Source organism: Chlamydomonas reinhardtii, chromosome 6, assembly GCF_000002595.2.
Source record: "Chlamydomonas reinhardtii strain CC-503 cw92 mt+ chromosome 6, whole genome shotgun sequence".
Lineage (NCBI taxonomy): Eukaryota > Viridiplantae > Chlorophyta > Chlorophyceae > Chlamydomonadales > Chlamydomonadaceae > Chlamydomonas > Chlamydomonas reinhardtii.
Window position 1 is genome coordinate 3,973,234 of NC_057009.1, and position 21,830 is coordinate 3,995,063.

The 21,830-nt window shown below is 65.4% G+C and overlaps 4 protein-coding genes across 4 annotated transcripts; 1 reads left to right on the forward strand and 3 right to left on the reverse strand.

The window, feature by feature from the left end:
• Positions 1-132: 132 nt before the first annotated feature.
• Positions 133-4,048, reverse strand: CHLRE_06g278194v5 (uncharacterized protein). The gene is made up of 6 exons (XM_001697948.2): positions 3,916-4,048; positions 3,672-3,740; positions 3,306-3,470; positions 3,085-3,119; positions 2,720-2,927; positions 133-2,077 (listed from the first exon to the last, which is right to left on the reverse strand). The coding sequence occupies exons 1-6, from the start codon at positions 3,967-3,969 to the stop codon at positions 1,235-1,237; spliced, it is 1,374 nt and encodes a 457-aa protein (XP_001698000.1). The 5' UTR covers positions 3,970-4,048; the 3' UTR covers positions 133-1,234.
• Positions 4,049-4,409: 361 nt separating this feature from the next.
• On the reverse strand, positions 4,410-5,858 carry CHLRE_06g278195v5 (uncharacterized protein). Its single transcript, XM_001697947.2, has 4 exons — positions 5,761-5,858; positions 5,560-5,638; positions 5,362-5,452; positions 4,410-5,278 (listed from the first exon to the last, which is right to left on the reverse strand). The coding sequence occupies exons 1-4, from the start codon at positions 5,783-5,785 to the stop codon at positions 5,081-5,083; spliced, it is 393 nt and encodes a 130-aa protein (XP_001697999.1). The 5' UTR covers positions 5,786-5,858; the 3' UTR covers positions 4,410-5,080.
• A 100-nt stretch (positions 5,859-5,958) lies between these two features.
• Positions 5,959-8,713, forward strand: CHLRE_06g278196v5 (uncharacterized protein). The gene is made up of 5 exons (XM_001698027.3): positions 5,959-6,449; positions 6,621-6,736; positions 7,027-7,237; positions 7,495-7,717; positions 7,989-8,713. The coding sequence occupies exons 1-5, from the start codon at positions 6,087-6,089 to the stop codon at positions 8,267-8,269; spliced, it is 1,194 nt and encodes a 397-aa protein (XP_001698079.2). The 5' UTR covers positions 5,959-6,086; the 3' UTR covers positions 8,270-8,713.
• Positions 8,714-8,722: 9 nt separating this feature from the next.
• CHLRE_06g278197v5 (uncharacterized protein) lies at positions 8,723-21,588 on the reverse strand. The gene is made up of 20 exons (XM_043063130.1): positions 21,074-21,588; positions 20,794-20,983; positions 20,540-20,668; positions 20,282-20,363; positions 20,000-20,168; positions 19,580-19,855; positions 18,991-19,340; positions 18,446-18,629; positions 18,090-18,306; positions 17,666-17,892; positions 17,363-17,462; positions 16,624-17,032; positions 16,283-16,433; positions 15,924-16,040; positions 15,111-15,751; positions 14,943-15,001; positions 13,892-14,820; positions 11,980-13,750; positions 11,752-11,832; positions 8,723-11,592 (listed from the first exon to the last, which is right to left on the reverse strand). Exons 1-20 carry the CDS (start codon positions 21,179-21,181, stop codon positions 9,218-9,220), a joined length of 8,565 nt encoding a protein of 2,854 aa, XP_042923835.1. The 5' UTR covers positions 21,182-21,588; the 3' UTR covers positions 8,723-9,217.
• Positions 21,589-21,830: the final 242 nt, after the last annotated feature.

The window sequence follows — 21,830 nt, forward strand, 5'->3', positions numbered from 1 at the left end:
GCAGCGTGACCCCACTCTGCGCCACAAGCCGCCTGTCTCACGCCTCGAGGAATCAGCACCCGCACTTCAGTCACAGACCCTAGGCTGGTCAGCTGGGCTAGCCAGGACGCAGTCTCGCGGCGAGGTGGCGAGTTAGCTGAGAACAGGGTGGCGAGCTTGCCCAGGCGCAGCCACGCTTGGCGCCGTCGCTGCATGATGCAACCGGTCACCCCCAATGGCGTCCCCATGGCAAGACAGGATTGGGGCCCGACACCGCTAATGGGCAGTGGGGGCCAGCATGCGCTCACTTGCGATGGTGCAGGTACTTGCAGCCCGGATGCCTCGGCAGACCGGGCGAAATTCTGTCTGCGTATGGAGCCTCCAACAACATTGAGTCCGGAAGTCGGGATCGCTAGCACATGGTTCGCACCAGCCCCCTAATACTCCGATACAGCAGCTAATCATGGCTTCTGCCTGGCCTCGAAAAGGACATGGGGCCCAGTTCAATTCCACCCTGCGCATCACCAGATTCACCACCAAACACCACATTGAACACCACCAGTATACCTAGACCAGGCGTCGCTGCCGCATTCGTTGTGTCAACTATGTATAGATGTCCGCTTTCCACTAGCTAGCCCAATTGCCCCACTCCTCTAAGGCATACCGGCATACTGTACGCATGGAGCAACACGTGGCAAGTTCCACCGCCCCAGCCACCGCCCCACTGGGTACGTCTCATGCAACCCAGTCCGCCATGGATGCCTCAGCCCCCCCCCCCATGACTGGAGTCCGCCCGGCCGGTCTGTCATCAACCCATCATGCTTCAAACGTGAACGTTAGGTCAGGTCTTCAGGCCATACGAGCAGCAGAAGCCTCTCCTTCCCGTCTTTGTGTACCGATAGTGCTTCTCGGAGAAAGCCTCGCCCCTCGCGCTATGCCGGTGTGTCACTCTTATCGTGCAGGGGTAAGCCTGCACGTGTGCGGCTGGCGCCACAGCCCGCGCCGCAGCTGGCCGCCGCACAATGCTAGCTCGTCAGGTGCTGCTGACTTGCGTCTGTGAGGCCCGTCCCTTGTGCCCACACCGCTTCGCCTTCTCCACTGCACCCCCAGGCCTCTCCACTCAGCTACACCAGCTCCACACTCCGCCATCGCCTGCGCTTCGCCGCCGCCGCTGCCATCGCCTGCGCTTCGCCGCCGCCGCTGCCTCCGCCGCCGCCGTTGCCGCCGGCTACGGACCCCACGGGGGCTACACCGCTCACGGCTCATCCTCGCAGTCGGAGGCGGGGTCGCAAGAGGAGCAGGTGCCGGGCCGGTAGGAGCGCGAGGGGTCAAAGGGCTTGGGGATGTAGTCGGTGGTGTAGGTGGAGATGCCCTGGAAGGGGCCCGGCTGCCGCAGCCCGCGGTGTCCGGACACCGGCCGCCCCACGGGCGCGCGCAGCCCGCCCGCCATCTTGTGGAAGTCCGTCTTGTAGGTTGAGGCGCCATCAAACGGCCCGCCCGTCGCCAAGTTGCCTGCCCGGTTCGGCCCCACACGCGCCACCGGCTGAGTGCCCCAGTCCTGGAAGCACTGTCGGTGCTCAGTGGCGTCTTGGAAGGGGCCGGCGCTGGCCTGCAGCGCGTGTGTGGGTTTGACACGCGCGTACGGCGCCTCCTTCTTGACGTACGAGTCGCCGTACGTGGTTGCGCCCATGAAGGGGCCGCTCTCCTTGGGGTCGTCGGCGGGTTTGCCGGCACGCTCGTACGCGGGTGCCGTGCGCGGCCGGTACTCCGTGGCGTAGGTGGAGGTGCCTGCGAACGGGCCCTTTGGCAGGGCGGTGCCGGAGGCGCCGGTGGTGGCGCCGGCGCGCGGCTGCGGCCCACCTTCCTTCTCCACGTAGTGGCGGCGGTACTCGGTGGAGGGCACGCCGTCAAACCAGCCCTCCGGCTTCTCCGTCTGCTGCTGCGGGTGGAAGCGCTCCGGCGGCCCCACGGCTTTGGGCGTGTAGTAGGTGCGGTGGGTGGTGGTGTCGTCGAAGGCGCCGCGAGGGAGGGCGGCGTTGGAGCCGAGCAGGGGCGCGGCGGGGGGTGCGCGGGCACCCGGCCATTTGCGGTAGTCGTCCTGTGGGGCGTAACAGGAGGTCGGGCGTTCAGGTTAATGGGCGTTGTTGGGAGAGCGGGGGCATCATTACTTTTATTTGCCTGGGTACGCCTGCAAAAGCAACAAGGCAGCACGCCTCCCCCTTCAATCCTTGGGGCATTGTGAACTCCTAGCCAATGCGCAAACCACCCTCCCGAAACCTACGAAAAACTGTTTCCAGCCCACCCCCGCATGGAAGGAAGGTCAATCCAACTCGGTTCTTATCGGAATGATGAGACCGCCCCCCCCCCCCTCCCGCCGCCTAGCCGTGCAACGCTTCCACATATGCCCGTGTCTGCCCGTACTTTCTGTAGAGAGTGATGGTACCGTATTTGGCGTCCCACACAACCCGTGCGCATCATCCGGTCACATTACGCCTCCCGCCGCCGTCACCCTTACCCTCGCGTTTTCCCAATACCTCAAACGCATATCTCAACCCCGCTCTGCCCGGGCTGCCGCACTTCCAAGCCCCTGCAGCCGCAATTCCAAGGCCATCCATCCAACCCACGGCAACAACATTCCATACCCCTTGCTATCCGCGCTCACAACCCCTACCTCCCCTGCCGGTGCCTGCCCCGCCCCTGCCTCCCTCGCCATCCTCTCCCACCCTCTATTTCCCCTTACCTTGTAGGAGCTGAGCCCCTCGAACGGCCCCACGCCACGCGGAACCGACACGGCGCGCCCATGCGCTGGCGTGGAGGGCTTCGCGCCCATCCACCCCGGGTAGTCCGTACGCATGGTGGTGGCGTCAACGAAGGGGCCCTCCGCCGGCGCCAGTTGGTGGTTGGGGCGCACACGCGAGTACGGCACCTCCTTGGCGGGAAAGTCCACCCTGTTGGCGGGGGTAGGGGTGAGCGGCAAAAGGTGAGCTAGCTGCCACAACCGAGCCGTTGCCCCGAGCTCGGTTTGGTGCGTGCCAATACGGATTGCAAAAGCCATGGGCCCATTCACTTGCTCAGGACAGAGTTTAGCGGCCGCATTGGACTCACTTGTAGGTGGTCCACGGGCTGAACGGCTGGTTCTCCTGTGGTTGGCAAAAATAAGGAGTGCGGGGCTGAGACGATCAGGCCTTTTAATAGCACCTGTCCACCCTGCCACCCATTCGTGATCCGCTCGTGCAAAGCCGTATCTACGGTGCACGGTCCGGTGCGCGGCTTGCTCTGACTGCCTCCTTGATCGACCCCATGCTGCACACGGCGCCCACGCTCACCTTTTCCGTGGGTGCTGGTTTGAACGGCAGCGCCCGCTCTCCCTGCGGCCCCTTGTAGGTGGCGGTGTAGCTACTCACGCCTTCAAAGGGGCCGCCGGTTCCGAGGTTTGCGCGCGGGTAGGTGGCGCCCTGACGCTGGTAGGGGGCGCGCTTCTCCCAATACTCCTGCAAGTGGGCACACACATATACAACAAGACCTAGTTGAGCAGGTGCGTACTTCATATGTCGGCTGGTTTAGGTATTCAACTAGCCAGGGCGGGTCTCGCTGTTGGCTTCTGACGGGCTCATGAGGTGTGCGGCGGGGGGCTGGGCGGCACTGAGAAGTGACAGCCACCGACGGCCTCTAAGACGTGTCATGAAGCGCACCTTCTGGTACTCTGTAAGGAGAGCTCCGTCTGTCCATGGCTCCTTCTTCCTCCCCTTGCAGCAGGGCTTCTACGCGGCGAGAGTAAACACATCGATGGGCGCGTGGCCATACGAGCCTTGATGCCGAGTTACAACAAGTAAACCACTACAATGTAGTGGAAACCCACAACCACTATCGGCTTTCCACAAGCGGCTGACTGTCATCAACAAATTCCTGCCTGCGGCAAACGCGCTCTTTCCTCACCTTCTTTGGCTTGCCCGTAGTCATCATTCCTAGGACTGGCTGTGTGTCAGCCATTATGGCAAGCTACTATGAACAGAGGGTTTGTAATGAGAGTGCGCTTCCTAATCCGAGAGCTGTTGCATAGGTTGTGTGGTAAAATGTTATGTATACTTATGGAAGAATGGTGCTATACTGGTGCTGTGCCTCGTCTCCGCCTTTCCGCCGTTGCCCCGAAGCACCAGCGGAGATGGGCCCTCGCCTGCAAATAACTTCTCCCTAACCATGCAAAGAGACTCCGCATTCAAAGTCCACACACAGGTTTTATGCATTCCTGCCTCCAGAGGCGCGCGGCAGTGTGCGTGGACGATTTGACAGTTGGCTGGTAACCGCAAGACTCTCGCGCGGTCGCCCCCCCCCTGGCGCGTGTCAGCGATGTGGGAATCAAGGCACCAGACATAAGTTATCCGTCAACCAGGTGTCAACCCCCCATACATCTGAGAATGCTTGCAGAAACTGCAGACAGTTCATTACAAGAACATAACAACTCTTCTGCGGTTGGTGCGTGGGCGGCGAGGCAACCATCCCGCGCATCCCGCAGCCCCTTGTCACAGCTGTCGCACCCATTTGCTCCATCTGCGGAACATTCCTACCACAATGCAACTCGCTGCACCCAACTGACTAGCCGCTGACTCCATCTCACTAGGCACGCCATGTAACGCCCACGTCCGGTGGGGACTGTGCGCAGCGTTTCACCCATCCCTCTCCTGCCCCTTCCCACGTGCGGTCAGACTTCTGGCTTCCGCGCCAGTTGCACCTGCCGCGCGTGGTTCCGAAACACATACTCCATTGACACACACGCGCACACACCCACAACTACATCTCGCTCAGGCTGTCTAACCTTGTGACGTAGGCGCTCCGCATCCGCTGCCTGGCTGTTCTGCCCGTACTCGCCCTATGTCACTTGCCGCCAGCGCATTCCCAGCTGCGCCTGCCGCGAGTTCCGCCGCATCAGTTGTCCAATCACTGGCTACCGGTGTCACCGCATGCATTAGGCTCGCAATGCGCATGGCATGTTCACCACCAGCCACGGCCCATCCACGCGGGCGCCTCGCCAGCGTGCCATACCCGTGCCGGCTGGCAACCACTCCCGCAAGCACTTGGCGTCGGCTGATGCTCATTCAGCTGCTTACGGCGTCGACTCAATCTTCATGCCGTCGCCCTCCTTCACCTTCAGCTGCGCGGCCACCTCGTCGATGGAGGCGTTGAGCTGAGCAATCTTCTCAATAAGGTCCTGCTTAGTCTGCTCCGGGTCCTTAGGCTGCTCGTCCTCAAGGAAGCGGGGCAGCTTCAGGCGCTGGTCGTCGCCTAGGAGCGCCTTGGAGATCTGTGGGTAGAGAGGGCACAGGCACGGGGGTATGTGGTATGTGTGCGATTCCACGCAAGCATCTCCAACCAAAGCGCGCGCACCTGAGGGGCAAAGAGGAAGCCCAGAGCACCAAACACAACGCCACCGACCACAACGCCAGCCACGAAGCTGTCGCTGTTGCGGCTCTCCGCCCTGCAAGCGTTTTGGGCGCACGCACAGGCGTCGGCAGAGCTTGCATGCAATTTGCTACCCAAGACCGCAGCTACATTCTATCCATTGAACTGCCCATTACGACTCACCGAACGACCACCGCGGTGCGGGGACGAGCCACCGCAGGGCGGACCTGCTGGCTACGCGCAGCAGGCCGGGAGACGAGGCCTGCAAAATTGTAATTGGCACATGATATGCGTAAGTCTGCTAGAATTCATGTGCATCGATCCAACGCGGACGCTAACAAGCGAGCGAAGCAAGTGATGCAGTCTCAGTGAAGAGGCGTGTACCTTGTTGACGGAGCATGGCAGACATTTTTGTTCTACTTGTAAATGAAACTTATTACCTGAGGTGTTGACCGGCAAGCCAGGTTTGGGGGTCGCGGGCAATCCGCATGCAGTGTCAACTCAACGCCTGCAGCGAATACCTGCGCTGCATAGTGACTGCGAAGTTCATTCCTTTGCATACCAGTGCACTGACGACACATCCTCATACACACAACCAACACGAACAAGGCTTCCATCGTCTCGGAAGGCGCGAACACAGTTGGGCAAGTCTTTCGGCGAGCTGGACCTTTCCCCTCTCTCCCCATACATTGGCCACAACGTCGACAAGCATGGCAGCGATGCCGCTTCCCCCGCTCAACCTTGTCACCGCGGCGGGTCTGCTTGCGGCGGTCCTCGGCGCGGTCCTTGGCACCGCGCTGCTGCTGCGCCCCTCGGGCCGCGCGCCGGTGGTGCTCTCCGCCTGGCCTGGGCTGCTGTGGCTCTACCTACAGGCCATTGCAGCCGTCGCCAAGGGCACGCCGCGCAAGGGCCGCGACGCGGCGGCCGGCAGCAAGGCCATCCAGGTGGCGCTGTCGCGGCCCTGCCACTTCGGCCACTCGCGGCTGCGGCGCTACCTGGCCCTGGCGGGTTTCAGCGAGGGCACTGCGGGGGCGGTGCCGTTGATGTACCCCGTCGTGGAGGGCTTCAGGCTGGTACGTGTGTGATGTAGTTGTTATGAGGGGGCGTGTGTTTGTTTGACAGGTGTGCGACAGGGTGGGTCGCAGAGGTGCGGATCGTACCCCCCCACCTTTCCCTCTACCCGCAACATACACATACATGCATACGCTGGTATACACAGTTTCACCCCCCCCTGCTCCCTCCAGGTAATCCAGTGTATGGTGCTGCCGGCCTTCCCCTTTAACGTGCTGGGCAGTGTGCTGGCGCGCACCCGCGTCGTGGCGCTGCGGCGGGTGGGCGCAGAGGAGAAGCTCACATACAGGTGCGGGGGTGCGCGGGAGGGTGGGGGCGGGGTGGGGATATTACCAGCCCACTCTTAAGGGGGAGGAGAGCAGATCTTGGTGGCCGTGCAGAGAAGGGTGGCCCGGTACCGTGCGCATGTCCAGCCTCCCAACCGTGCACATGCGCGCCACTCTCCCGCCCCATACACGCACATGCACACCAAGTCTTTCCGCGGGGCTCTCTGTAACACACACACACACACACACACACACACACACACACACACACACACACACACACACACACACACACACACACGTGTAACTACAGCTGCCGCCTGGAGCCCGGCTACCGCACCACGGCCAAGGGCGACACTGAGGTCGACTTCGTGCTCGAGTGCCGGGGCGCGGCGGCACCAGCAGCCGGCGGCGCGGCCGCGGCGCCGGGGGCGGCAGGCTCGGCGCTGGTGTGGCGCTGCGTCACCACCGCCCTCATCCTGTCGCCGCGCCGCAGCAAGGGACCCAAGCCGGCTGCCGGCCAGGTGCGTGGTGGTGTGTGCGGCCGCACAGTGTGCGGACCCGGTGGCGGGCCAGGTCCGCCCCAGCTCCAAGGGCATTGAGGCCCGCTACATGCGCCTCCTGGTTCTGTAGCCCCCTCCCTTCCTAGCCTGGTGTGGCGCAGCTGCCATGCGGGGGCTCACAGCTTCCCTAATCAGCCCACGCCCCTCCCTCCCTGTCTAATGATGACGGGATTCTCGTTGCTTCGTTGGCCTTGGGCCCATCCTCCTCCTCGCCGCAGGAGCCCGCCGGCGCCGCCGCAGCCGCGGCGCCGCTGCCCGCCCCGGCGGTGATCGACACGTGGCGGCTGGGGTCTGACACGGGCCGCCGCTACGGCGCCCTCAACGGCGACCTGAACCCCATCCACCTGCACGCGCTCACCAGCAGCCTGTTCGGCTTCAAGCGCCCCATCGCGCACGCGCTGTTCCTCACCGGCCGCGCCGAGGCGTCGCTGCGGAAAGCGGGTGCGTGGCGCGCAACGCCGCAGTGACTGTGTTTGGTGACGGGAGCCCTTCCAGTGGTGGCAGTGGTGGGGCCACGGGCGACAGGCTGTGGTGACTGTGTGCGCGCAGCCCGCTTGGCCTGCCCTATCGACGGGGCGGCGACAAGGCAGCGCTGCGGCTCTCAGTCTTGGCCTGGCCTGGCCCGCGGTTTCGCAGCCTTGCAGCTCTCCTTCGCCCTCCTGCTACCCCGCGCCTGAGCCGCTTGCTCCGCTGCTTCTTGCTACCCGTACAGGCCTGCAGCCGCGCTACCCCGTGGTCCTGTCCGCGGAATTCAAGCGCCCCACGCTGCTGCCTGCCACGCTCAAGTGCGCCTGGCTGGGGCTGCCGCCACCCGCCGCCTCCGCAACGGCGGCGGCGGCTGCGGGCGAGCACGCGGCGGCGGTGGCGGCGGCGCTGGAGAGCGCGGAGGGCGCTCGCTTCGCGGTGCTGACTGAGGACCTGGGCAAGGAGGTGCTGGTGGGGGCCGTGAGCTGCCGGGCGGAGGCGGTCAGGGCGGCGCTGGGGGAGGAGTGAGCGAGGCGGGGAGCTGCGCGGCAGGGCCGAGGCAAGCCGAGGCGTAGCGTGGCGGAGCCGAGGCGCGGCGGAGGCAGGCAGGCGGGCGGGCAGGCATGCAAGGGAGGGGCTCTTTGGTGAGGGTTGGTTGCAGCGGCTGCAGGAATGCGCAGTATGATTGAGCGGGTGGTTGCCTGGCGGGCTGCTGTTGACGTGTTGCTTGCTGCCCATTGACGTTGAAACGCAAATTGTGCCGCCGAGGTGGTCTCTGTTGGGGCCTTCACGAGAATTGGGGCACGGATTCCTGCAATGGGGGAGGAGTACTGGAGTAGAGGTCCACATAGCCGCACCTTGGTCGACATGATCAACGGGGATCCTTGATTACCGTACACTCTGACTGAGCCCGGATGGATTGGTCGAATGGATCATTTGGACGATTGGACACACATGTAAGTGTTGAAGTTGCACAAGCTGTTCTACACCACTGTCCACTGACCCCAGCCTGTGCTGCCCAGTTCCCATCACCACCACCACCACCTGACGCTGTCTCCCAAAAGCCATAGCTGCGTCTCGATAGCCCGAAGTCGCCGTTACCTAACTTGTGTTACACCTCCGACACGCCGATTAGCATGGCAGATGAGTTCGCATTCGGCGACATGCCCTGCGTGAAGCCCAGCCTTTGATGGCGTGCCGACTGGAACCGCATGCGCAACCAAATTCACGCGCCCGGTGGCCCCAAACTCACAGTTCACAATCAAATACACGCGTTGCGGTCCTGCCGTTACGACATTCACAGCACCCGATGTTGACTGTGGTTGCCTGCCTAGACCTATCTCTTATCTTAACACAGCGCACCGGCCCCGAACATGCGCGCCCAAACCAACTCAGCATTGGAGCCTGCATGCTGAACTGCCGTTCCTTCCGAACTCCAGTGATCTCCCACACAGTGCTGCTGCTCCTAGTAAGCTGTCAGTCATCCATCAAGTCTATCGCCTCGTCATTCGCCGCTGCGGTAGCCGCGTCCAGGCGCCCTGCCGGCTGAAACATAAGCTGCTTTGGGTCGAGGTTGTGTGGTTTCTGAGGCTGCTGCTTTCGGCCACCGCCCAGCCGCTTCTCGACGCCACCCTCCCCGCCGGACTTCCGCTTGCGGCTGCCTCCGCGTCCGCCCCCGGAGCCTCCCTCCCCCGTGCTTTTCCGCTTGCCTCCGCGGGCGCCTTTGGGCACCGCAGCGGCTGCGCGGCCGCCTCCTATCGTGGACTGCATCAGTCGAGCACCGCCAGCTTTGGGGGGGGCTGTGCCCGCCAGCGTCTGACCGCGCAGGCCCTGCACGCGCCCAGCACCGTTTGCCGCCGCGGCCAACGCAGCCTTGGTATCCAGGGGCACCCTGCCGGCTGCGGCACCGGCTGCGCCGGCGCCTGCAGCAGCAGCGGCATGGCCGCCGGCTGCGGGCCAGCCCTTCGCGCCCGCCTGGCGACCACCACCAAAGTGCGGCAGCTGCGGGCGCAGCGGCGGCTCCAAGGCGCCGGAGCGGCGCGTCCGGGGACCCGTCGCAGTCTCAGGCGCGCCCGCCTGTGCAGCAGCGCGGTCCCTCGCCGCTGCATGCCCCTCTGCTGCCGCTCGGGCCCGCTGCTTCTGGTCCTGCAGCGGCACAACGTAATCATCGTCGCTGTCCTCCTCAATCTCGTCCTCCTCCTCCTCCTCGTCGTCATCCTCCTCCTCGTCCTCTTCCTCGTCCACCACCACCTCTTCCATATCGTCCTCCCCTTCGCCTGCCGCCGCTGCAGCGCCGCCCGCCTCCTGCTGATCCTCCTCTTCGTCCTCGCCCTCAGAATTGGCGACGTCAAGCACCTCTTTGGGGTCCGTTACCACAGCGCGGGCCGCAGCTCCGCGGGCGCGATTGCGGATGTCCGTTACGGTGACATTGGCCTTGAAAGCTGTTGCGGTGGCGGCAGCCGCGCCAGCAGCGGCATCGCGCACCATTTCCAAGGATGCAAGCGTCTGCGGTTGGTCCCTGTCGGCAGCGCCCGCCCTGCGGGCCGCTTTCGGCGGCGGCGGCTGAGCCTCCTCCTCCGCCTCGGCCTGCTCGGCCTCCCCTTCATCGTCGTCAGACGCCAAGTCGATCGCGCCGGGCCGGGCGCCGGCGCCCCCTGCCAACGCCGCGGCGGGCCCGCCGCCGCCAGCGCGAGCCGCCGCGCGCTGAGCGGGCTGTGCCTGCGCGGGCGCCGGCTGTGCCGCCCCGGTAGCCCGCTGGCGCTTGCGCGTTGAGACCCCTGGGCCCTCCTGACGTGCTACCACATCAGCGTCGCCGCGGCCACCGCTCGCACCGCCCGCCACACTCGTCGGTGCCAAAGACGGCTCAGGGCGTCCCGGCTGCTGAGGTAGCCGATCGTGGCCCCCGTCGGCCTCGTCCTCAGACACCAAGTCCTCGGCCTCAAGGGGAGCCGGCGGCGGCGCGGCCTCTGGCGCGAGCTGCTGCTGCGGCTGCTGCAGCTGCAGCTGCAGCTCCTCCTGGCCACTGCCGGTCTGCGACTGCAGCAGCCCAGCCTGCGCCAACGATGCGGTCCCTCTGCCTCCGCTTCCGCCCGCGGCCCCGCCCGAGCCTGCACGCGCTCCACCAGAGCGTACAGCGCGCCCGCTGCCCGCCGCGCCGGCAATCGCTGGCGTGTGCGCCGGCGTCCGCTGCTGCGCCTGGCCCTCGGCCTGGCCGTCTGCGTCCCCCATGGCGACGTCTGGGCTGGGCTGCAGGTGTGAGCCCTGGTCTGGCACGCGCTGCGGCTCCTGCGGCCCGGGCTGGATCGCCGCCGGCCCCGCCCCCGCCGCCTCTGTGTCCGTTGCCGTGGCCAGGCCCTGCGCCTGACGCCGTTTCTGTTGGTGTGAAGGGCTGGGCTGCTCATCAGCCGGCATGCTGCGTGACCGCTCGTGGCCAGAGTTGCGCCGCTTGTTCCTGCCGGACTTGCGCCGCTGTTTCTTCTCCCTGCGCGACGCCGGCTCGCCCTCGTCACCCGGAGCCGGCGCCTCATCATCCGCCTCCGAGTCATTGCCACCCGGTGGCGGCACCAGATGGGCCGTTGTATGGGTGGCGGTATACTGTGTAGGAGCTGCTTGCTGCTGCTGCTGCTGCAGTGGAAGCGCTGCCGCCGGAGTCTGCTGCTGCAGCTGCTGCTCCATGTGCGCGGCCAGACCATTGCGGAACTCTGCTGTAAGCGTTCGCTTGTCCGGCTCCTCCTCCGCCTCCTCCACCTCCCCATCCTCCTCCTCCTCCTCCTCCTGCGCCTCCTCCGCCTCCTCCGCCACCTCCGCTGCCGCCACTTCGTTCGGCGGGGTAGTAGCCTGGCGTGCCTGCCCTGCGGTGCAGGCATGGTGACAACAAGCACGGCCGGCGCCGGTCAGGCACGACGTGAAGCATGCCCCACGACCGATTTGCCGTAGGATGTGGGAGCATGATAGCACCACTGAGCACGAGGCTATGTTGCCATGCAGCAGGCATGAATGCACGAGCTCACCTTGCGGTTGCGCGGGTACCCTTGAGCGCCCACGCTGCTGCACAGACCTTCCTAGTGCCTGGCGAAGTTTGTCAACTTGGTCTGCAACGCAGTAGGCGCGCGGACAGCTCTTCAGCATGCAGGCGCCGTGTGCAAGCGGCAGCGTTGCTACCCACCAGGAACGAGAACTACCCCTGGCGCTGCCCATTTGTATTGTGCGGCGCGTGCAATCCACTCCCATATCCTCACCAGGCTGCTGCAACGACTGGATCAGCTGCTCTTCTTGCTGCTGGTCCTGCACTTGCTGGAGTGGCTGCAGCTCGCCCCCTCGCGCATGCGGCTGGCCACCGCGCGCCGCCGCCCCGACCCCCGCCGGCCCCTGCTCGCCGCCGTGGTGCCCAGTGCCCGCGGGCTGCGGGTATCGCGCTGCTGCGGCCAGGCATTGCTGCTGCTCATTGCGGGGCTGCGGCTGCGCCTGTATGTACAGCTGCATGTACTGCTGTTGCTGCTGCTGAGGCTGCTGCGGCGGACCACCACCGCCACCACCTTGCCCAAACAATTCTGGTGCCATGCGAGGTACGGATTGGCCAGGAGCTTCGCCGCCCGCGCTGCCTGCGAGGGCTGCATAAGTACGAGCATGTGCGCTCGCAGCGTCACCCTGGACCCGGCCCTGCACACCCGCGTCATACAGCTGTGGGTGTCGTGACAACACCTGCCGCGCGAGGCTGTCGCCTTGCAGTGCGTCCGCCGCCGCCGCCCTGCCGCTACTCCACGTGCCGCCGCCGCCGCCGCCGCTCTGCCGCGACTGCTGTGAGCCTTGCGCGTAGACCCCCTGATGATAAGGCTGCAGCTGTTGATGGTGCTGTTGCTGTTGCGGCGACTGTTGACCGCCTGCGGCTGAACCAACGCTGTTGTTCAAGGGGTGCAGATGCGGAGGCAATTGTCCGGCGTGCGTTTGCGCCCGCGGTGTGCCCGCAGCAGACTGCTTGGCACCACTGCCACTGCTTATCCCGCGCCGCAATTCCTGCATCCTGATTGAGTCTCGCGGTGGAGCGATGGCCGGGCTGACCTGGAATCCGAATAACTCGCTAGGAGTGAAAGCGCCGCCACCGCCACCGCCACCGCCACCGCCACCGCCGCCACCACTCCCCGCTGCGTCCTGAGCTGCGGCCGGCTGCCGCGCTGCCTGCGGCACGGGCCTCGGCTGCCTGCCTGCGTCCGTAGGCCATACCGCAGCCTCAAGCTGCTGCTGCGTCTCATCGGCGCGCATCGGGATGCCATCATGGACCGGGTCCAGGCGAGCGCGGCCAGACATGTGATGGGGCGGTGCAGGTGCCGGCGGCTGCAGCTGCCCAGGCTGCGGATAGCTAAGATCAATCCTCAAATCCGGATCAAAGTCCGCCGCGTTTGCACGGCTGTTGGGCTGGAACCGCGCCGCGGCCCCGGCAGCAGCTGAAGCAGCAGCAGCGGCAGCAGCAGTAGCACCGGCGGTGAAGCCGGGCGGACACGGCATGCCGGGTAACGCCGACGTGGAGAGCGACACGGGCCGGGGCGTCAGGCCGTATGGCCCTGCTGGCAGCGCCAAGCGATTTGTCTTGGGGTTGAGCTGCGAGGAGGGACCTGCCGCTGCAGTCACCGCCGCATGTGCACTGGTGATGCCGCCGCCTGGCATGTGCGTCTTGCACGCATCCAGCGCCGCCCGGTTGTTGGTGGGCGTGGGCGGTTGCTGAGCAGGTCGCCCAAGCGGTACCACCCTAGGCTTCTTCGGCGGCGACTCGGATGGCACGTACGGCGGAAGCGGACAAGGTGTCGGTTGCGGTTGCGCTTGCTGCTGGTGATGTGGATGCTGCTGGTGCTGAAGCTGGTGTGGGTGCTGCTCCGGGTGCTGGTGCTGGCCCTGCCGATGTGGCTCCCCGCCGCCCTGCGCCTCGCTCCCTGGCGTGCGTCCGACCGCGGCCGCCGCCCGTAGCTGTTGCGGGTCAGGCCCGCTGCTTGCGGCGGCCGCCATGGCGTTTGGGTCCTGCATTCCAAAGCGGCAAAGCACGTCAGAGGAACCACAAAACGTCCAGTTTCATAACGAGCAACACTAGAAGCACCAAACATTAAACAAACTTGGCATTTCATCAGGTAGCGGCGCCTGCATCCCTGGTACTACACCTACCGCCGGCGCGTCACACGGGTTGCCGTTATCATCGAAGTGCACGTGCAATCGCGCAGTACCGGCCGCGGCGCCGCGCAGCAGCTGCTGCCCGTGATGCTGCACGTAGTGCGGTAGGTCTTGATGCCGCTGCCGACCCGCAGCCTGGCCCCGCAGCGCGGCCGCGGCAAGCACCGCTGGCCCATGTGCCACATCCGGCGTGCGGCCGCTGCCGGGCTTGTTGGCTCGTGCCTTAACCAGCCTGGCAAACATGCTTTCACAGGACTTGTCGTGCCGCTCGCCGTGCGGCTGCGCCGCCGCCACGGCCTGCTGGTCAGGGCCAGTGGGCGGCGCGGTCGCAGCTGCCGCTGGCGAAGGAGCCGCAGGCCCGCCCGGCAGCGGCGTGGGGTCCTTCCGCCGCTTCAACGACTTGCCGGCAGAGGCTTTGCCGCCCGAGCTCGCCGCCATGCCGTCTGTCGCGGCAGCGGCCGACGGCGGCCCCTCGTGCGCCTCATGGGCCCCCGCCTCTGCCTCCTTCCCGGCTGCCTCCTGGGCTGCCGCGGCAGGCGCCCCTTCGTGGCCCGTGCTGAGCCTGCTCAGAAGCATTTTTGACTGTCCGACATAGCCGTGGCCTCCAGGCGCTGCCCCGCCCCGACCCTTGGGCTCAGACGCCGCTCTGGCCGCCCCCGTACGGCCTGGCAGGTGCTCCGGGTCTGCCTCATCGTCGTCGGATGCCCCCTCCTCCTCCCCCTCCTCCTCCCCCGGCTGCTCCTCCAGTCCCCCTCCCGTGTCGGCCGCTGCCTGTGACCACGTTGCCGCCTGCCCCGCCGTCGCCGCGCTGCCCCTGCGCACCAGCTGCATATTGTCCTCCTCATCGCTGTTGCTGTCCATGTCCTTCACGTCAGCCGGCTGCTGCTGCGGCTGCTGGCGCCGCCCGACTGCCCCGCCCAGGCCTGCGCAGCAGGGAAACCGCAGCCACCATGTGATCCTGGCACCTGGCAAGACATGATGGCGTGTCGTGAGTAGGGGACAAACTGTGTCCCTGAAGGCGGAGGCGGCGCGGCAGACCACTCACCATCGTCCGCTGCGTCAGCGCCCTGCTTTGGCCGCTTGGCGGGTGGCAGCGCCTCCAGCCTGCAACGCAGATTATAGGCAAAAACTCTCAAGACTCCGCATAGCAACCAAATAGAAGACGTCCCAGAAACCGCCACCCCCCGCTGAGCGCAAGCACCACGCCACTCACTCGGTCGCGGCTCGCTGCTTCTTCCCAGAGCCAAGCGCCTGCTCCTGCTGCTGTGCCTCCTCAGCCTCCGCCGCCTCTTCCGCGGCCTCATCGTCTGCGAAGACGTCCTCTACCGCATCGCCGTACTCCTCCTCGTCATCCCACTCCTCCGCCCGCGCAGCGGCCAGCTCGTCCGGCTCCGTCCCAAAATCCTCCTCCTCGCCGCCGCCACCACCGCCACCGCCGCCGCCGTCCAGGTCCATGGGCTGCGCGCCCTCCGCTCCCGCGTCACCCTGTGTCGCGTCCTCAGACTCCATGTCCTCATTCTCGGCCTCATCCTCGGCCGGCGCCGCCTGCTGTTGCTGCTGTTGCTGCTGTTGCTGTTGCAGCTGTTGCAGCTGTTGCTGCTGTTGCTGCTGTTGCTGCTGTTGCTGCTGTTGCTGCTGTGGCTCAGCGCCCGGCGCCGCCGCCTCCGCGACGTCCGTGTCCGGCTCCGTGCTGTTGTCGTCGAAGTCGCCCTCGTCCTGCAGGTCCACCACGTCATGGCCCGCCCCTGAGCCGCCCCCGCCCGCGCCCGCTGCCGCCGCCGCCGCGCCCGCTGCGCCGTCGGGCTCGCTCAGGTCCACCGTTAGCGCGGCTGCGGCAGCTGCTGTCGCCGGGGCCTGCGGCAGCACGCCACACAGCAGAACAGGCACACTCCTAGATCCGGTGCCGAGAGGCAGTGCCGAGAGGCGCGACACATAACGGCCGCAGTGGCTGCAAGGCTTCGTCCAGCCGACCAACTAACCACCCCTACGCCGGCATCCGGGAGCGGCACAGGGCACTGGTCCTTACCTTCTGGTTGCGTGCCGTGCGCCCCGCCTCAGCGGCCTGCACGGCCTTCTTGGCCCCCCGCGTGTAGTGCTTGGCAGGTGTCACGATCACGGCTGCCGCGTCCTCCATGCCGTCTCGCTGCGTATCCAACATCAGGGTCGATAGGTCGGCAGAGAACACCGTGGACATTCCCGCATGCGCTGTGATGCCGCCCCTGGCTGGCAAGCTACAGGGGACGCCCCGGATTGCCATAGCCCATGCCATCCCATATGCGACTGCAACGCCAGCCCCCAGGTAAAATGCGCCAGGCGCGGTCCTCCTTTCCCCAGAGCCCTCGCCTTTTCCCCGTGCCCCCCACACGGTCTAGAAATCCCACGCACCCCGTCCTCGTCGTCGTCCGAATCCATGAGCACATCCGAGTCGTCCGCCGCGCCGCCGCGCCGCCGTGCCGCCGCGTCGAAGCCGCTGGGGTTGACGGTGCGCAGGTGGAGGTAATCTTTTGGCTGCAGGTACACGATGCCCGGCTGCTTCCTGAAGGCGCAACATAATCATGTGTGTGTTAGAGAGCACTAGGGAACACACAGGAAAACATTGTCATGGGTCCGCAGCGTCGACCAAAGGGGCCCCCCATGAGAGGAACTCCGCATGCGTGCCTACCGACACGAGCTCTTGACCGTGCAGGCGCCCTCCAAGAACACGCCACTCCAACCCCCGCACTTACTCGTCCAGGGGCTTCTCCTCCAGCTCCTGCCGCTTCCGCTCTTGCTCCTGCAGCACGCGGCACAGCACCACGTACTTGGGGTCCTGCGCCAGCGCCCCCAGCGCCTCCGCCCGCGCCTTGTCCGCCGCCGCCTTGGCCTCCGCCACCTCCGCCACCTGCTCCTGCCCACCGTCACCGTCGCCGTTCTGGTCCTCGCCCTCCGCCGCGGCGGCCACGGCGGTCAACGCCATCGCCCTTGCGGCGGCCGCGTCCGCCTCCAACTTCTCGTCCAGGCGCTGTTTCATGAGGCCGCAGATGAGTGCGCGCATGCGGTCGCGCAGGCGGGCGGTGTTGGCGCGGTCGAACCAATCAGGTTTCATGAAGGTTGCCGGCGAGGCGGCCTCCTTGTTGTAGTCGAACGGCAGCACGTCTGTGTGAGTTGACACGGTGGAGCAGACAGAGTCACCAGCAGGAGACTGATGCGGGCGACAGCGTGAGCACGCGTGCGGCTGCAAGAAAACTTTCACGACTGCAGCAAAGCTGGCCCTGCATCCTACACAACACGTTGGCATCCAGCCACAAGCGCACATGTGATGGTGGGGCATTACAGGAAATCCAGTCACCAGCATCACGCGTAAGCGGCGTGCGGCATGCCGGGTTCGCCATTGCACGCAGCAGAGCAGTCGCGTCTATGGCGAAGCTGGCGAGGCGCTCATCACAACGGATGACGTATGTGAGACAGAGCAGCCTTTGCCCGCACCTTTGGCATCGCAGCCATTGACCACGACCACCTTGGGGTTGGCGGCGGTGAAGAACTCGATGTAGGCCAGCAGGAAGAGCCCGCAGTCTGTGTGGTTTGTCTGCAGGCGGAATGCCACACGTACCAGCAAAGGAAGCGGGCAAGTAGCTGATAACCATGTGTACCCTGTTTTCATGTTGTGCGGGCGTTTACTGTGCTCGCTCCCTACCTCGCCCTCCAAGCCAGCCACACCCCACCTCCAGTTGTCATGAAACGCACGCACACACCAATATGCACGTAAGAAGCACGCACGCACGCACGCACCTGCTTGGGCAGGCGGCCGCTGAGAGAGACGCCCCGCAGCAAGTCCTTGGCAGCCCAATGGATCTTGGGCGGCGCTGGCACCAGGCCCGCGGCCACTGCCGCCTCCCAGCTCTTGGCCCAGCGGCGCGGCACGCTGTCGGGCTGGCTGTCGTCCCCGGCCCGCTCTTCCCACTCGTGCTGAAGGTAGGCGCGAAGAGTCGGCCAGTGCTGATTCGTGGAGTGTGTGCCTGCAGAGCCACGTGGCCGCACTGTTGGGGTGTGCGCGACAAGGCCGCGCTGGAGCGCGGCGAAAGAGCCGGACATCCCTGGACACTCGGAGGCTCAGCACGCCCCAAGTCCTCAACGAGCAACGTGCTACGAAGTAGCACAGTGTCAACACACGCGCTGCCGCAACGGCCCACACTCTCCACCAACACGCACGCACCGTCCAGCGAGTCAAAGTGCAGCAGGGCGGGCGTGCCGATCCCCTGCTCCTCCTGCTCCGCCTGCTCCTCCCGCTCCAGCTCCTCGCCGGCCGGCAGCGGCGCCTTGTAGGGCTTCTTCCGCACTATGTTGCCCGGGTGGCAGATGAGCACCAGGCTCCAGTGCAGGTAGCCATGGATAGGCACGAAGATGTAGTCCTTGGAGAACAGGTCCACGCCCTGAAAAGCCGAAGGGCGCGAGGGAAATGCGGAGAACAGGTCGCCATCAGTCGGATGCAAGCGCAGCTGTAAGGGCAGTTGGATATGTAACGCCACATCAGCACCAGGTGAAACGACCTGCATCACCAGCACCGCGCACCTTAGTCCATTTCCTCACGCGTTGGTGCGCAAGCCGCCGCTGCTCTGGCACCCCCGGGCTCTTGCCGCCCTGCCCGTCGGCCGTCTTGACGCTCTTGGGCTTCTCCTGCAGCTTCTTGAGGAAGAAGCTGTTGAAGAAGTGGTAGCGGTGGCGCTGATCCGGCGGCAGCTGGTGCTCCAGGTATCTGTGGCGCACGAATGCGGGCGGGAGGCCGGGGCGGTCTCATGGACAAAGTAGGTGCTGCACAACCGTATGCGACAATGCGGATAACCTTCCTGAAAACCGCTGCCGCGCGCCGCCCCTCGACCGTGCCGATTGGTGGCTCCAGCAGCCCTTTCCAATGTGTGGAAACGGACTGACTGCCAGTTTGCGATGGGCCGCATCGCGCTGCCGTGATCTACATCATGGCTGCCATAGTGGTGTCGCCTTCGGCATTTATTATATGCAAATTGACCCACTCCCGACGCCCGACCAAGTTTCACTCCTCTTCTGCACCCCGGGCCCCTGTCCTGCCTCTCCTCCCCCTCCCACCCCTCCCGACCCACTTCATGTAGAAGTCGATGCAGGTGTCGTTGAGGAACTCGCCCGGCTGCAGTCGCGCCAGGTCCTCCGCCAGCACCTCCACGCTCTGCTTGCCGCCGGCCGGCGGGTAGCAGCACTTGAGCCCCGCCAGCATCACGTGCAGCTGCCGGTAGTCGCCGCGCAGGTCGGGCTTGCGGGCCGGGCCGGGGAGCTTGGTGCCGCGGCGGGTGGTCATGCCGCCGCCGGCCGCGGCCGCGGCGGCGGAAGAGGGGCCGGGGCCCGCGGCTCCGCCGCGGTTGCCAGCCGCCGCCACGGCGGTGGTGTCCTCCACGTCGTCGTCGCTGTCCAGCAGCTCGATGGGGCCCTCCTGTGACTGTGAGGGAGTAGGCAGTGGGGAGTAGGTGGGAGGTCGCGAGGTGCATGGTGAGGTGGTGAGGCGTAGGCGGGTAGGCAATATGGCACTAGGTACCCGCGGTGGCCGGACAAAAGGAGGCGTCTGCGGTGGCGTCGAGATTGTGCAGACACCGCGTACGGCGTGGTCTGCAGCTGGCGCGGCCGGCAGCACAGGACTGTTGTCGCTCCTCCGCGCCAGGGCGGCACCACAGCACCCACCTGCTCCTGCGCTTGCTCGGGCGCCGGCTTGCGCGGTCGCGAGCGGGGGTAGTCCCGTGTCAACTCCCCGGCGGCGCCTCCCGCTGCACCTGCGGCGCCTGCTGCCGTAAGCTTTGCCGCTTGCCGCTGCGGCCTGCCGGACGCACCAGCCGCGCCGCCGCCTGCACCAGCCGCACCGCCTGCGCCGGACTGCTGGTAAAAGTTCCGGCTCCCGATCGGCGGCACTTGGGGCTTTAAGGGCGCCGGCCCCGGCCTGTACGCAGGCTTCATCGCGCCCTGCAGCGCATTAAACAACAAGTCACGGGTCCGTCAGGCGCAGCATTCTGTATGTTGCAGTCCCGTGGTCCGCGCCAGCGACGGCTGCCTGCGCCCCCCCCCCCACGTGGCGGCATGCGGACTCCCCGCCTGAGGACTACTCACAGGTTGTTGCAGCCGCTCCAACTCCCGGTTCTTCCTCCCCGCAACGCCCCTGGCCTTGTTGGCCCCGGCGTCCAGAACAGCTTCGGCGTCCCGAGCAGCTTCGGCGCAATCCAAGCACCACGGATCTCCTCCTTCCAGTATTGACTTTTTCCTGCAGCTCCGGCATATCCTGAACACCAGTTGTAGGGCGGACGACCATATCATATGCACTGGGAGCACGGAAGGCTAAGCCGGGCAGACAGAACTGCACGTGCAGAATGCTGCGAACACCAGAGGACCCACCCTGTGCTGGTGCCGTCCTCCAGCACCGTGATGCTGTCTTCGCCACCGCCGCTTCCTGACCGCAGGCGCCGCAGGCCTGGAGCTGCACGTGCATGCAAGGGATTATGCAGAGGTAAAGCTTGGATGGCTTGGCATTCTAATAAGATGTCGCTCGCGCAGCTCTTACCATCCCCAACCCGTATCACAGGCGAGCGGTGCATACCGTATGACCGGTTTGGTATGCAGGGTTTAGTAGTACGCGACCCCTCGGTATGTTACCTGCAGCGGCTGCGCCCGCCGGCGCGGCTGTTGACGTAGAAGGGCCGCTGGCGCCGGCGAGCAGTTGCCGCTGCAACCGACTCCCCTGCTGGTTGCCCACCGGCGGGCGTGGTGGCCCTTGCAGCTTGCCTGAGCACGTCAGCGGACGGCAAGTTCAGGCCAGTCACACGATGTCGCCTAGAACAAAGAGAGAGAGAGAGAGCAGCTGCAGATTCCAGAAACCCTCAACTGTAAAAACAAAGACCGCCTCGTACCTTGTGCCGCGGCTGCCTGGGCGCTGCCAGGAGTGCGCCGTACGAATGGGTTGCCGCCGTTCACGCTCTGCAACCGCTGCGGCGGGCCGGCTGCCGCACGCCCAGCCGCTGGAACAGCCGCTGAACCAGCCACGCGGGCATCTGCCGCCCAGCCTTGGGCCTCCCCAGCCTCCGCCTGGTTGCGCGCGGCCTGCAACCAGATGGCGGTGAGTCTCCGCTCTGCACAGCACGCGTAGCATCTGCACCCGTTTGAACACTGCTACCCGGCCCGCTTCCTTACCAGATTGAGCCATTCCTTCGACGCCGGCTTCTGCTTCTGCTGCTGCTGTTTCTGCTGCTGCAAGCGCAGGCGCTTCTCGACGAACAACGCACCCAGTTGCTGAAGCATCTTGTTCGGGTCCAACGTGGAGCCGCTTATGGACAGTAGCGTGTTTAACTTCTGTTGAATAGCATCATTAAGCTGGCTGATAGTACGGGGACGGGTATCGGCGAGACGGTTCTCGAGGTCCGCTTCAGACAGGCTCATCGCCTTCTCCTCAATATCTTTAATACACTCCTGCATGCCAGTCGTTGCATTTGCAAAGAGCCCGGCATGGGAATCCTCGAGTAGGCCCATTTTCCCGCGCGGGGTAGGCCCCTCCTGCCCAGCCTTGCAGGAGGTCCCAGGTGCCGTCTAGGTCATGATAGCAAATTCAAACCAAAACATTGGGAAAGAGAAAGCGCTCAGTTCGTCCCGTGAGGCTCAGCCTTGGCTGTGCTCGGTCGGCTTGAACGCCAGGCTATAAGAAGTGCGATCTATCTACCTCCTTTGTAAAAGTGCAGTTGGCAAAAAAGCACCCTCCTTTGCCGAAGGGGCATCGGTCATCGACGATGAGGCCCTGGCAGCCCTGGCATTACCCCGACCCCAATCGGCTCCCCAGGCAGTTGGACTTTGCGCTGTGCCCTGTGTGCTCTGGTCGCCGTCCACCCCAACAGCACTCCGGCTGTGTACCCTCCGGCTGTGTACCTTGTCCCCCGCCCGGGCCCTAGCCGCCCCA

Bases quoted from the DNA above. Each gene is read 5' to 3' on its own strand.
- CHLRE_06g278194v5 (XM_001697948.2), bottom strand. From the start codon at position 3,969: ATGGCTGACACACAGCCAGTCCTAGGAATGATGACTACGGGCAAGCCA. The intron at 3,741-3,915 runs GTGAGGAAAGAG...CTCGCCGCGTAG, and splicing joins CTACGGGCAAGCCAAAGAAG to AAGCCCTGCTGCAAGGGGAG. The intron at 3,471-3,671 runs GTGCGCTTCATG...GCCCACTTGCAG, and splicing joins TCCTTACAGAGTACCAGAAG to GAGTATTGGGAGAAGCGCGC.
- CHLRE_06g278195v5 (XM_001697947.2), bottom strand. From the start codon at position 5,785: ATGTCTGCCATGCTCCGTCAACAAG. The intron at 5,639-5,760 runs GTACACGCCTCT...ACAATTTTGCAG, and splicing joins TGCCATGCTCCGTCAACAAG to GCCTCGTCTCCCGGCCTGCT. The intron at 5,279-5,361 runs GTGCGCGCGCTT...CTCTACCCACAG, and splicing joins GCTTCCTCTTTGCCCCTCAG to ATCTCCAAGGCGCTCCTAGG.
- CHLRE_06g278196v5 (XM_001698027.3), top strand. From the start codon at position 6,087: ATGGCAGCGATGCCGCTTCCCCCGCTCAACCTTGTCACCGCGGCGGGT. The intron at 6,737-7,026 runs GTGCGGGGGTGC...GTGTAACTACAG, and splicing joins GAGGAGAAGCTCACATACAG to CTGCCGCCTGGAGCCCGGCT. The intron at 7,238-7,494 runs GTGCGTGGTGGT...TCCTCGCCGCAG, and splicing joins CCAAGCCGGCTGCCGGCCAG to GAGCCCGCCGGCGCCGCCGC.
- CHLRE_06g278197v5 (XM_043063130.1), bottom strand. From the start codon at position 21,181: ATGCTTCAGCAACTGGGTGCGTTGTTCGTCGAGAAGCGCCTGCGCTTG. The intron at 20,169-20,281 runs GTGGGTCCTCTG...ACTGGTGTTCAG, and splicing joins GAGGACGGCACCAGCACAGG to GATATGCCGGAGCTGCAGGA. The intron at 17,463-17,665 runs GTGCGTGCGTGC...TTCCGCCTGCAG, and splicing joins GCGGCCGCCTGCCCAAGCAG to ACAAACCACACAGACTGCGG.